This window comes from Podarcis filfolensis, assembly GCF_964270895.1.
Source record: "Podarcis filfolensis genome assembly, chromosome: 5".
In the NCBI taxonomy this organism is placed as follows: domain Eukaryota; kingdom Metazoa; phylum Chordata; class Lepidosauria; order Squamata; family Lacertidae; genus Podarcis; species Podarcis filfolensis.
This window is the reverse complement of record NC_139608.1, coordinates 73905602-73920163: the sequence shown is the minus strand read 5'-3', so window position 1 is coordinate 73920163 and position 14562 is coordinate 73905602. Positions and strand designations below refer to the sequence as shown.

General features: G+C 43.2%; 1 protein-coding gene across 2 annotated transcripts in view; it reads left to right on the top strand.

Moving 5' to 3' along the window:
• The window catches only part of PHYHIPL (phytanoyl-CoA 2-hydroxylase interacting protein like), an 80047-nt gene that overhangs the window by 23359 nt on the left and 42126 nt on the right, over positions 1 to 14562 (top strand). Inside the window, exon 1 of one of the 2 annotated variants that reach the window (XM_083614831.1) lies at positions 4451 to 4911. The exons of the other annotated variant lie outside the window; for it this stretch is intronic. Within the exon in view, the coding sequence (XP_083470957.1) occupies positions 4806 to 4911 (106 nt within the window). The 5' untranslated portion in view covers positions 4451 to 4805. Of the gene's footprint in view, positions 1 to 4450; positions 4912 to 14562 lie in introns of those variants that run through there. 2 annotated transcript variants of the gene reach the window in all.

The following is a 14562-nucleotide window of genomic DNA, read 5'->3' as shown; positions in this document are numbered from 1 at the left end:
TAGTCCCCCCAGAACCCAATGAATTGCTACTGGCATTCAGTCAGAATCCGAGCCCTAGTACAATTCAGTAAAACCATGTGGTGTTATGGGAGTTATGTTGCACTGTGTCAGATAAAGAGGTGGCAATGTTTGTAGACTTTTCACTGCTTTGATTACTTTACTGAAGGGCAGTATTTTATGGCTGGTGGCTAGTCATTATTGGACACACCCATCTGTGCAGGAAGGAACAAAACAGTTTGCTGGGTTTTGCAGCATTGGCATATCCAGGGAAGGAGAAAGTGAAGAATATCTGAGATTTGTAGCTGTCTTGACAAGAAGCCAATTTGCTTCCTAGATGCCTGGATAGCTCAGTTAGTTAGAGCATGGTGCTGATAATACCAAGGTTGCAGGTTCAATTCCCCACATGGGACAGTGGCATATTCCTGCATTGCAGAGGGTTGGACTTAGAACAATCGAATTGTAGAGACTCTGAGAATCATCTAACTGATGTAAAGGCTAACACCATTTGTCTGGGTATCCCTCATGGAATATTTGTAAATAAACGTATCACAAAGGTGCCATGAATCTCTCCAGTACTGTCTCCTCACAAGGAAAGCGATCCTTGTGTAAAAGGCTGCCTCCCAAGCTTTGTACTGCTTGGTGAAGCAATGAGCGTGAAACAATATTTTCATCTGAAGCCTCTGTGGTGGTGTCAGCAAAAGCTATACTGAGCAAGATAAAAAATGTTCATTTTTAAAACAAAAACTCACCAAGCTGGTTCCAGTCCTTGGGGAGGAACTGCTAGCAAAAAAGGCACCAAATGTGTTTATTGGAAAGTGAATTGCTATTTGCTAGGAAATGGACCGAGACCAACTCATTTCAGAAGTGTTCGCTGGACAGCTGGTAGCCACTTCTAGGCACAACTGAGCCCTGATCAGTATTTAAACCACTGACCTAGAGGTGAAAATCCTCGTATCCTGTTATCACCCCACTAAGCCAATGTAGCACAGTAGAATTTGTCATCTTTAATCTGTATTTATTGGCTTTTAATCGGGACAAAAGCTGAAATATGTTCAGCAGCTGTGTGAATGTAAATTCTGGTCAGATTTCTCTGGTGGTGGCTCTCTATACCTTTTCCTCTTGTTCTTTCAGCCTCATTGACATTCATGAAATTCTGTCAGCAATTTGCACCCAAAAGCAAACCAAGGTGGGTGAGTGGGTGGGTCAGGGCAGACATGAAGCTGTGTTTTCAACAAAAGAACAGAAGAATTGCCTCAGCCTCTCTTTACAGTTTATTTTCCAACTTTCTGTATATAACATGCTATGTGTTGCTTTGGGTTTGTTTTGTTTTTTTTAAAAAACAGGATTTATTACCCACCCTTTACCATATGATCTCAGGGAGGGCTACAGCAATATAATAATATACAGTTATAAAACAAGTAAAACACTTTTATGCTGTGCTAGGGTTTGTTTATATATTGTCCAAAGGCAACCCCAAAGCAGTGAACAGCATATTAATCCAAAAGAAAGATAAAAAGAGTACAATCAATCAATCAATACAATATAAAATTGCAAAATACTGATATGCATTCATGAACTGCACTAATGTTCTCAGCACAGACATGGCCCCCAGCATCCCACTTAACACCTAGAAGTGTAGTTAACCCTCTTACACACCCCTGTTTCTCCAGGCTAGGAGCAAGCCTATCCACAACCAATCACCTATGAGTAGTGCCTTCACCTTCATCAGACCCCTAAGGACCAACCCAAAAGGGAACTTCCACTTGGGGTTTCCCCGCTGGAGCTGGCCTGTTGGCAATGACCCACCATCAATGGTGGCCTCCAGATATATAGACTACACCACTGGAAACCAGATTATGATATGAAAATCACAGTCAGTCATACACTCTTATGATTTGAAAAGGATGCATTTGTTGTCATTTTGCAACGTTTCTTGGATAGGTCATTAAATTGCCTCTGGGGGTTTTCTTTAGTTTTCTGTATCTTGGCTTTTTCTTTTTGCACTGGAGTCAAATGACACTTCTTTGGACTTAACTTTATAATGCATCGCTCAGTATCTTTTTTTTCCTCAGGACTGATTCACAGGTCTGCTACTTTTTCTGTTATGATTATTAATTAAATTTATATACCACCCTTCATCCAAGGATCACAGGGCGGTTTGCAGTATAAAACCACAAAAAATACATAATAACAAAACAATACCCCTCCCCACACATAGATGGTTTATTTAGCCAAAGGCTTGGGAGAAGGTTTTCTACATGGAAGCATCTAGGCAGCCTAGAAGTACAGAATGCAGCCTTATGAGGAAGGCAACATCTGGCCAGTAACAACACCAGATACTACAGCTGCTTCCTGGTAGCTATTTGTGTGAGCAGAGTGCCTATGTTTGCGTGATGTCAGATCAGACATTATTTCTGACATGTGACTGTATTCCTACAGACCTTTGGCTAGCTCCTCATGGAAGCACCATGAAGGCTATTTCACATTTTGAAAATAACTGATGCACATTAAAGCCATCAAGTGATCAGTATGCATGGAGGCACTTGTCTTCACAGCCATGCAGAGGGAAGTTCTTCCCCATGGAATTTCATTACTTGCTGAAATTCTGTTGCTTTCTCTCTCGTAAAGAGTGGGGCAGAAGAAAAGGTTGCAGGGTAGTAGGATGGGCACTTACACATCATCAAATGAGAGGACAAAAGAAAAGCAAATCTGTATAAATCCTGCAAGTGCTAACTTGTACATAGCGATGAACACTTGGAAACAATTACTGCCATTTAAATAGAGTCACAATCCCTCTCAATATAACAGTGTAGCTGTTGTGTCTGCTGTCCTGTCAGGTGCTTATTGTCAATGGGCAACTTTGAGGGTCTCCCTTTCTAGGGTTCTTCGAACTTGGCTTGGACAGGCAATCTGCCAAAAAGAGGAGCCTAGGAAGTTTGTAATATGTGAGCTGGCTTCAAGCGATTTGTCCTCGAGTATAAAATGTGGCAGAAAGGGAGGAGGTGAAGGTGACACTTGGCAAGTGGCCCTTGAGAGACTACAGAGCAAGTCCAGGCCAAAGCATCAGATTCTCTGGGGAACAAAGTGGTTATAAATAAGAAAAGGAATGCGTGCAGATCATTCCTCCAAACACCAGTGACATTTTTTTCCTTGTCAGCAAGGTCTCGTGTTGTTTTCATTTCGGCATATGGCTTTATTTTTGATACGTTTCAAAAAGAAAATCGATTCCGTAGTCACGCTACAGTCACATCAAAGCAACATACCTATCCAAACCTAGGATGAATTGCTGATGTTGAACAACTACAGTGCTATTTAAGGCAGCACGCTTTCCCTAACCAAGCGTCGTTGTTGTTGTTTAGTCGTTTAGTTGTGTCCGACTCTTTGTGACCCCATGGACCAGAGCACGCCAGGCACTCCTGTCTTCCACTGCCTCCCGCAGTTTGGTCAAACTCATGTTCGTAGCTTCGAGAACACGGTCCAACCATCTCGTCCTCTGTCGTCCCCTTCTCCTTGTTCCCTCCATCATTCCCAACATCAGGGTCTTTTCCAGGGAGTCTTCTCTTCTCATGAGGTGGCCAAAGTATTAGAGCCTCAGCTTCACGATCTGTCCTTCCAGTGAGCACTCAGGGCTGATTTCCTTAAGAATGGAGAGGTTTGATCTTCTTGCAGTCCATGGGACTCTCAAGAGTCTCCTGCAGCACCATAATTCAAAAGCATCAATTCTTCGGCAATCAGCCTTCTTTATGGTTCAGCACTCACTTCCGTACATCACTACTGGGAAAACCATGGCTTTAACTATAAGGACCTTTGTTGGCAAGGTGATGTCTCTGCGTATTAAGATGCTGTCTAGGTTTCTCATTGCTAACCAAGCGTTAGGGAACATAATTCGAAACGCGCAGCGGCCCATTGTCCTCCCCCGCACCCCCCCCCAGGAACTAGCTTGCCTAAATAACTGAGGGGGAGGAGCCAAGCGGCCCTTCCCTCCAAGAGCAGCGTTGCTTGGGCGCAGAAGAAGGCGGGAACTGCGCGCTCGCGCATTGGGGGAATTAGAACCTTATTTGCAGCTGCTGCTGCTGCTTTTAATTCCCTGATAAACCCATTACATAAGGAGCGACGGGGAGACTTGAGGCGGCCGCCGCCACAGCTCCCCCTCCCTCCACTGGGAGGGAGAAAGCTGCCTGCAGGCAACGCAGTGCATTGCGTTACATGCACCGGGGTGGGGAGGGGTGGGAGAGAGAGATGGTGTCGGTGCAAGCGCCAGCCTTGACTCAGCAAGAGTGGCGCGCGGCCCCTTTAAAGGGCCAGATTTAACCCCCCCCCCCCCGCTCGCTCCACCAGACTCAGGCGTGCCGAGCGCGAGCCGCGTCTCTCCCTCCCCCCTCTCCTCCCTTGCTCTCGGCTCCATTGCAGGGACAGGCAACCGGCTCCCGCTCCCCCCCCCCCGTCCGCCGCGCGCGCCTGCCTTCCAATCCGCGCCCGCCGCCCGCCTGCCAGCCAGTCCCGGGGAGGGAAGGGGGAAAGGAGAGTGCGCGCCCGCGCGCGCGCGCCCCTGCTGCACCCAGCAGTTTCGCAGCCAGCCTGGAGAGACGGAGACAGACGGGGAGGGAGGGAGACGGCGCACCAGGAGAGAGGAACTGCTGCCGTCGCCGCTGATCGCAAAGCGTGCGCGCCCCCCTTCCTTCCAGCGCTCGCTTTTCCTCCCCACCCCGGACAGCCCCCTGTTTCAAAGGGGAAAAAAGGGAAGGGGAAAAAAGAGCGATAAACCCGAAAGGCAAGAAGTGTGTGGGTGGGGGGCGCGGGAAACAATGGAAGTGCCTCGCCTGGATCACCATATGAGCAGCCCGAGCAGCCCCTGCGAGGATGTCATCAAGAACCTCAGCTTGGAGGCCATCCAGCTCTGCGATAGGGACGGTGAGTGGAAGGTGCCGGGGCTTGGGGGGGAAGGGGGGAGGTAGGGGGAGCTCAGCTCAGCTCAAAGCGGCCCGTGCTCTTGCTGCCACCGCCTCGCCCCACCCCCACCGGGCTTGCTAATGCAAAATTAACCCCCCCCCCGCGCGTATGGCTCTTTGTTGCCACCCCATCTACCCTCTCCAGTCAGCCCCCCCAAATCCAATCTTGCGCGGGGTTAGGTGTAAAATGTCCCCCTCCATCCCTGGCATTTGAAAACAAAAGAACAGTTTTTTGGGTTTTTTTTAAAGGAGGGGTCGCAGCGTTATAGAGGGAAACCCCTCTATAAGGTGCGGGGGGGGGGTAGTTCTGCGCCTTGCAGAGCGCTTGCCTGTTTCGAGAATTGGAAAGGAGGAGCAGCTGCATTCAAACGTTAATTAACATTTTTGGCTCTGAGAAACGCGTGTTTAGGCATGCATTTTCACGCGCACAGCCACTCCGAGTCCGGTTGGGATGATCACTTCTTGCGAAGCCATGATCTCGAACTCCAGGCACGAACCCGATTGTGACGTCCTGAATTATTATTTAGAGTGGGGAGTGAGGGGGTCGCATGTGCTTAGCTCTCTCTTATTTATTTTACTAATGAAGAAACTTGTCACATGTAGTAATTCAATATAAATGCCGCTTGAGGAGTGCAAAAACGCCTGGCTTTGTGGCTGTAGTACGGGGTTTGGTAAAGAAAAAGAGAAAAGGAGGTTTGTATGTTTCAGCACCATGGACAGTTGCAGCCTCTTCTCTGGACTGTGGCGGAAGTTCGCTTGGTGGGGTCTGATCTAATGCAGAATTCGAGACTGATGCAAGCGATTTTGTGTGCTAATGTTAAATCCTTTGTTCTGTACTCTAGCAGTTACAAATTTTGATACAGAGGGAATATGGGAGTAGACATAGCGAGAAAATCTTAAAAGCAAGGGAACGTGACAGTGTTGGCTTGTTAATGCATATTCTGCTAAGTGGCATGGTTAAAACTAATAACAAAACTTAATTTGTTAGGCAGAGTGCAAAAGGGTTGTTTGAGCTGCAGAAACGCAGGCATTTGTAAGGCTGTGTAATAAAGAACGGAGAACAACCAATTTACATACTGATGTACCACACTGAAGACTAGCAATTAGGAGTGTGTTTAATATTAATTCTATACAATTATGTCTCACTTCGTTGAAGAAGCACTGTGCTAAACAGCAGAATAACCTGTGTTCAGAAAGTAATACCCTAGAGTTAATTTACAAGACACAATTTAATTTTGTATTCATTTGCCTACCTTATATTGTTCAACATCTAGTAATTCAAAACAACTTAAAATTATTTTAAATAGTATCTCCTAGCTTAAAAGTAGAAAAAAATATGGCTTATATGACAGTGAACTATACCACAAGGTTTTAGTACGCTGAACATTTGGTGGTTTAATGTTATATTTCTTCTGTCTACACATATTATTTTGGAGTATGCATCTGCAATCTACAAGCAAGTTATTATTGAGTAGTCCCATTTGTGCCAGTTGAAGTACTGTAAAGTTGGTTCAGGGCTGCAAATCAAGTAGCACAACAAATTTGCTATATACCCTAAAAGCTTTGTGATAATGGGCCTTTTTAGTACCAGACAACCATTCTGAAGCTGGATATTTGTTAAGTTTTAGTTTTAACATTGTGTTCAGGAGTGTGAGTTTAATGAGCCTTTTCCATTTCTACTTGAGTTCCCACAATTGCCATGCAGATTTCAAGGATTATATTTTTGGTTACAAGTACAATGGCATTAAAACCCGTGTTAAGGGAAATGTTCCTGTGTTGGTGTGGGCAGCAACAAAGCAATACTAGCTTTCATTTAATAGATACAGTAGCATAATTTCCATAAATTGATTTAACTATGTCATTTCCACAAAATATTTAACAGTGGATGCATTCGTGCTTCCCAATAAGCCAGGGTTGCTGGTTTACCATAGTTTATTGTGAACAAGCCGGACACTGGTGCATCATTCCCACTTTGCTGTTCCTCTGATGTGGGTGGAAAACAGACCAAGAAGCCATAGTCAGTTTTAATTCAGTTTCAAACCATGGTTTGTTGTTCACTTATGAACCTCTGGCTTGTCAAGGATCCTGGGTTGGGATGTCACAGGAAGCCAAGCTTAATTGTGGCTTCCTAGTTTGTATCTTCTATTTGCGTCAGAGAGAGGGGTGAAGTGAGAGAGATTAGGCAGCATTCATCAGCACACTGCTTATTCACAATAAACCATGACAAGCCACAAACGTGACCAGTATATATATTAGTCATAGCTGTGTTTGGTAGCAGCAGATATTTTGAGATGGGGGGTAAATGGAAGGCTCGCGTAGTTCTCAAAGTGTAGTGAAGCTTGCAAAGTTAATTGTAGCAGTCTGCTAATTGATTCAGAATAGTCTTAATTAATTGTTGTGTACAATGAAGCAGGGTTACACTTTTTAGTGTGATTTTGTTTCCTCCTGATCTTTAAGAAAAAGAAAAGCTGGCTCAAAAAAAAAGATATTAGGGAAATGCCGGTTCCTCCCCACAATAGATTCCGTGCCTAGCTAATCCTCATACATACTAAACTCTGATGACTGGAACTCCACCAGTGTAAGGCTCATTAATCCCAATGCCTTTTGAGGCAGGGCATTATTCCAAATTTTACAGGCAGGCAGAAACGTGTGCAGGCTTTGTGCATCAAAATTTTACCACTAGTGTGCAGAACCTGATGTGGGTAAGTGCATTTGAAACATACTTTGCTTCCAACAGGTGGCACTTAAGACTCAGGAATGCCTACATGGAAAGACAAAATGGGATAAATGGACCCAACTTTCCAGGAGAGCAGCATATAATTAGTTGCTTCTAAGTGCAACACCATAAAAAACGAAGTAGCATCTCTTCTAAAGCATCATGGGGTGCAATCTATCAAGCAGTGTTGCTGTACAATGAGCATTTTGATGGCTCATGGGCAGGGCTCCTGTGAAAACTCCACTGAAATGAATGGCTATTTCACAGCAGCAATTGTAAGGGAGACTTGAATATGATCTTTGCAGTTCTCGTCTCTTTGAAATCACTGGGTGTTCAACTCTTCCCCAGCTGACCGATGGTTTAAACTGACTAATGTTTTCATTTTATGGCTGTAGACTTTCACCCATTTGATGTGTGCGAACCTCACTGAAATCGCTAAGTACACTATTGCAGCCCATGTTACTGTTTTGTTTTCTTGTTGAGAAAATAGGTGTTTGGAATTGGCTTTCTTTTAACTTGCTGAAGGTGAATCTAATCAGACAAGCACTTAACGATGCCCACTGACAATGATGTGCATCAAAATGTGAAAAGGATAAAGGAACACACAGAATAACGAACATTATATTCAGCAGTATTTTAACCTACTGCTATGTAGTGGAGATGTTAGCTCTATAAATATAAAACAACTCAGTTCTTCTACAGTCTCATTTGAAAGTTGATTTGATTTGAAAAGTTGCTTGCTTGGTTACCTTCTAGACCCAATGTATAGCAAATGTGAGATGTCAGAATCCTAATATTAGAAGTTCGAGATAAAATAGTCTACCTGTTGATAACAACAATACATTTATGATGTGACATGCATTTAATTTCCATTTTTCACTTTTCCAACCATGCTGCCACCCTGAAGGCCAAACCGAGAATCTAAAATACTAATAAATTCCAGACGAAAAGAAATTCTGTTATTCCAGAGACACACAAACTCTTTCTGTAGATATAGACTAGGACTCCATTTTCCTATCAAAATGTTCTTCAGGTGGTCCACATCCATATTAATCAAATTAAATAAAAATGAAATATTTATTAAGTGCCAAAATAAATAAACAGATGCAGTGAAAAATCAGAAATTATAACATTTTTCAACCTTCTTTTAAAAAATACAAACTCCTGTTTTAAGATAGCTGCGCTGGTCCACAGCTCATGTTGAGGCTTAACTTAGAGTGCTCACACCAGTGTAAATGACAGAGGCTTCAAATATCTGAAAAGCTGCCTCCTTCCCTACAGACCTTACAGAGCAGCAGAGAGGGGCCTCTTGGTAGTTCTATCACCCTCACAAGCTTGGGGTGTGTGGGGGTGTGGGTGTGGCAGCCTGGGAAAGGGCATTCTTTGATGATGGTGATGATGATGATGATAGAAACATTTTGCAATAGCACTTAAAGGCCTGCAGGTATCTGCTCAAACTGACCTCCCTGTTCAAGTTGTTCCATAAAGCTGGGGTCGCTATTTAAGAGCAATCCTAGATCATCCAATCAAGTCTACTTCTAGAGTGTTTTCAGCAGATCCTCTCTGCAAATTGTAAGTTGTAATAGGGAATGCAATAGCCTTTTAAAAACTGATTCAGGGCTCCCTTGTTGCTGTGGCGACTGAATGTGCAGATGGAGTTCCCTATTCACCTTGATGATAGAATGAGATGCATAGTATTCAGTGATGTGAGGGTTTTTTTTGGGGGGGGGTGGAATCAAATTGGAAACATGTCCAGTGCATTCCTGAGGGTCTTCTAGTGATCTAATGTAGCATTTTTATTTTACTTGTGTTTAGTAAATGGAGCTAAACACTTTGTAACTGCCAAGACTGTTTAATACTGCGTTTACAACTGGCATCCATTCATTGTTATCAATGAACTTAGGAAATGGAAATTTTCCCATGGAAAAATAAAGCAATATGGTATATTTTTTCTCATCCCACATTGTAGCTGGTATGCTCACAATATCTTCCCTCTTTTCTAACCAGTTTATTGGTAACATAGTCGCACAGGGAAGCAGTGAAATGGGGGGGGGGGGCGAGAAAGAAGACAATTCCCAGCCATTTTTCTCTTGCTGCTGTTTATGCAGGTTAACAATGGATATTCTTTGTTGTCTTGGTGGATCTAATATAAAATGTTTTCGTTCCATTTTACCACCCCAAAGTCCAATTTATAGGTATTTAGATGTATGCAAACTATAAACATTCATTCATTTTCAATATCCTCTGGTTATTTTGTATCTGCTTAAACATTTTGTTTGTTGTGTCATGTTGAAATGCATATTCCTGAATAAGTGCCCATGCCTATTTGTCTGTCTTCAATTACCCGGATCTGACTTACAGTTAAATAATTGTGGAGGTGGTGGAGCAATATAATATGATCTTTAAGCAAAATAAAATGTGAATTGAGAAAGTGATATTAAAATATTAATATTAATAAATAGCATTACACACTTTGCAAAAGGGGATCCAGACTGCAACTTGTCATATCGTGAAGGCACAAAATCTGTTCAGTCTCCTAATCACTCTTTTCCACAGGCATAAATAACTCTAGTGTCATCTTTTCTCTAAATTCATAATAGGCACATCCTGAAATGGCACAATCATATTTCTGGTGCATCATCAACATTTTTAATGTTCATAGAAAAGAAAAGAACAGTGTTAAGGTTGTGATTGCCATATGGAATTACACACACACACAACACAAACACACACGTCTAGCACCTGTGTAGGCACAGCTTTTAAACTTAATCTGAAAACAAAGTGGGTTTATCTAGTCCAGCATTTGGATTTCCCACAGTAACCCTCCCCCATACTTCCAAGAGAGGCCACAAGCAGGGCCTGAAGGCATAGCAGTTCCCCAGATGCTGCTCCCCGCCTGGTAGTCAGAAGGTATACTGTGTCTGAACATGCAGACTCCATTTAGCTACATGGCCAATAGCAGTAGATAGGCAAAATCAAGGAGGACAAACAAGTCTGTTCCCTCTTCAATGCCATCTAAACTTGTGGCTGTCTGACATCTTGGGGAAGTGAATTCCATTAACCAACTGGACACTGTGTGAAGAGGGTACAAATGGTACCTAGGTAAGAGATGTGAAGCTCTAGAGGAAGAGGTCCACTCCATGCTTTCATGTAGCTTAGTAGCAACATCTTTCCAGAACAGTAATTCAGAATATTCTTCTTTGTCCCTACTTCTCACATTCTAAAATTGCCACGTTCCCTCTGACTTTACTAATACCGCCCCTTCTTAATTCTTTTGCTTATATCCTTCAAGTGTTTCTAATTGTCTGTCCACCACATGGACAGTTGTGTGTGTGTGTGTAATATGTAATAATGTGTATTCTAATTTTTCTTGAGCATCAGTTATGTCTTCTGCCCCAGGCAATTTCTATTGCTCTTCCTTGAGCAGTATTGTATCCCTTCCTTTAAAACAAAAACCATTTGTTGTTTGCTTTCTAATGGCATGGATGGTATTATATGCTTTTGTACTGTTTATCCAGTTTGCCTTAACATACATTGTATTATTGCATTTCATGCTGACAGCTGCTTCTGAGGCCACGATTAGCTGGGAAGCAGAGTAATCATTAGGATGTCCTATCTCAGCTCCAATGTTGCATCAAATTGTGTCCAGAAGTATTCTTCATTAGGCACTTGAATACAGTCCGCTGAGGACTGTCTCTGCTTAGCACCCAGTCTCCCAGTGGAGCTTTCTTTATAAATGGAGTACTCAAACTATGAAAGAAGAATTCACTACAGTTTCACAAGGAAAGCATGGGGGGTGAAAGTCATGCTAGTTCCTAACAGGCAGTTTTTTCTGTGTCTTCCCTTTACATTGTGTATTTCTGTTAGACCATTTCTGAATGGTTCAGCATTCATTCATCTACCTCTTTGAGAGGTTTTTTTTAAAAAAAGAAAACCTATTTGTATGAAATTCTCAGTCATCTGCTCATTGCGACTACCAGTTCTCATTTAACATCATTGGTGAATTCACCAGTATGTGTTCTCACTCTTCTGGATCGTTAATCAAGCCTTTAATTGCATTTGTATCTATCCCCTGCATCTGGGGTACCTCGCTGAACACCTGTCCCTGCTTGAATCCCTTAAATTTGCCATGGTCTTTTGTTCACTCCCATGTGCCAGTGTTCCCACAACAAGCAAGACGTTGTGGCAGGAAGGAGGGCAACCAATCGTTTGACTGAGAGGACCTTTTACAAAAATATATATATGGAAAAAAAGAACCACAAATCCCTCAATCTACGTCAGACTTCAACTGCTTATTATGATCAATTTATTCATAAGGTGGGTTATTTTGTTGTTGTTTCTGTGAGAGACCAGTACTACTTGAGGCTGCCTTTTTCAGCTTTATAACCTTCAGACCTATGCCTAACGTAGGTCCGTCCATCCATGTAGGGTCCAGTGTTAGAAACTCAGGTATATATGTTAGGCACCAGATGGCTCCTTACACCAGGGTTATCCTCACCAAAACGGAATGCCTAGCTGCTCAAAAGCCATATTTTTAAGTACAACTTTTTGGTTCCTGAAATTTATTCCGATTGTGCATTTGAAATCTAACAGAATTGTACAGGATGTGTGGCTAGTGTATGAAAATGGTCAAGATCCAACTATCCCCAGGTATGCACCTCCAGATGGTAGAGATGTCAGGCACCATCCTGGCGCCCAGGCATCTTCACTTGGTCACAAGTGGCCATTGGCGAGGTGCAAAAGGCACCTGATGCCTGGCCAATTTGGAACACTGGTATGGTCCATCTTCCAGATGGTTTCCAGTAGCAAAATTAGGGGTTGTCAAGTGCTGTACAACCCTTACAACATGTATTGAGTGGACTGTGCTCATTAGGATGCTGCATTGGTCCAGATGCTTTGATTTGTCTCTGTTTATTTTTATTACTTTGCTCCACACACTGGGATTGGAAATATTCAATGAAGAGCAGGCTATTATTACTGTTCATCCTCATCATCTAACTCAGCTCTGTCTGTGATGACTAGCAGCCCTTCTCCAGGGTTTCAAGCGGGAGTTTCTTCCAGCCCTACCTGGAGATGTCGGAAATTGAATCTGGGACCTTTCACTCACAAAAGAAGGCACTTTTACCACTGAGTTGCAACCCTGCTCCGCAATTGCACACATTTCAACAGTTCTTTTGCCTATCACTCACCTCATCTTAACTGGAAATAAATCTCATTTATGGAGTAGCCTGTGAATTTAACCAAGTCTTGTCACAGGTTTGTCCCATAGTTAAAAATGAGAGCTTGGGGACAACCAGTGAATCCAGTTGGCATAGGCTCAGGGTGGTCCAAAGGGACATGGTATATGCTTGGCTTGTGAAACTCTTAGCTGCAGAATGGAATCTATGGAGTTTTGTTACTTTAGGCATGATGGCACTTTCTGTAGCTATTTGCTACTTGCAAAACAAGGCAGTACCTAGGAAAGGTCTTGGTGTGCAACAGATGCCTGTTTTTAACTCTTTCCTGCTGTAGCCTGCCTCTCTGACCTTGACAGTTTGCCGCCACTCACCCTTTCTGGTTTCTGGTTCTCCTCATTAATAGTCTTGGCTTGCTATGTCCTCTCTATTCCTTTGAACAATCTCGCAGCTGTTGGGTTTTTCCTACCTCATTAATTCGCCTTCGCTTTTCATATCCAGAGTAATTTTTCTTCTCCTTCGCTTGTTCCTCTCAATTTCTCTGCCCCTTTGCCATTAATGTCCATCTGCAGGTTCCTTGAAAATAGGCTTCAGCGAGGGAATCGTGTGTCCATTTCTCTGTCCCTGTCTTCCTTTTCTTTTCTTTTTTGCTAGATGCACTAGGCTACCTATTTAAGAAGAAGTAGCAATGCAGGGGGAGGAAGTCAAGCCAAAATCTGCATACATGTCAACAGGAAAAAGAACTTGTGCGTGCAGTTGTGGCTTTGTTACCTGTTTTTGCTACCACAGAGACAAACCACTCGGAAAGCAAAGTTCCAGTTTTGCATGCACTTATCTTCTGCACATCCATTTCCATACTTTGGAACCAGTCCTGGATAACCACAACAGCACTGTGCAGCTACATGGGAAGGGACTATCTCTGAAAGAGAACCCAAATGAATGGGAATTGATTGCATGTTGCTCTAGGGCCAGGGAGTCCTTGGTTAACATCCCCAGACAGTCAGGACCTTCACTGGGTAGCACTGTCTCTCTGCTTAACTTGCCTCATGGGTTGCTGCCATAAAGCAGAGCAACCCCACGTGCATTGCTCTGGATTCCTTGGAAGAAGGATGAGGTAAGCTATAGATACAGTAAATAATCAGCAACTTTAACTGAAGTTTGCCCAAGCAGATTAAGGTAGAACAAGGTAACGAAAAGTTCCTATGAGCTATATTTGGACCTCCAATTCCATTTTAAGTATTTTGATAAGGCGTATGGGATGTGCTCTGTCAGGAGCTTTGTGATGATCCATGAATGCTGACTGTGTGAAAACAGCCAAGATCCAAGTACCCTCAGGCATGCACCTCCAGATGGTCAAAATGTCAGGCACCATCCTGCTGCCCAGGCACCTGCACTTGGTCACAAGTGGCTGATAGGTGCAAAATGCACCTGGCTAATTTCGAACGTATCTAGTACATTACTAACATCAGAGCTAATGATTTACGTTCACATTGGGGATAAAATGGGTTTGTTTGGACTGAGACTGAGCAGTATTGGGTCCTCTGAGATTTTCTAGTGTACTAATAGCAGAGGTAAGATTTGATTTGGGGACTTAGTAGTCTGTACCCCTTGATACTATGGGACACCAACTACCTATATGTATATAACCACCTATGAAACTGTGTGGTGCACAAAGCTGGATTTTATTTATTTAGACCACATCCCATCATGACCACCATCACGA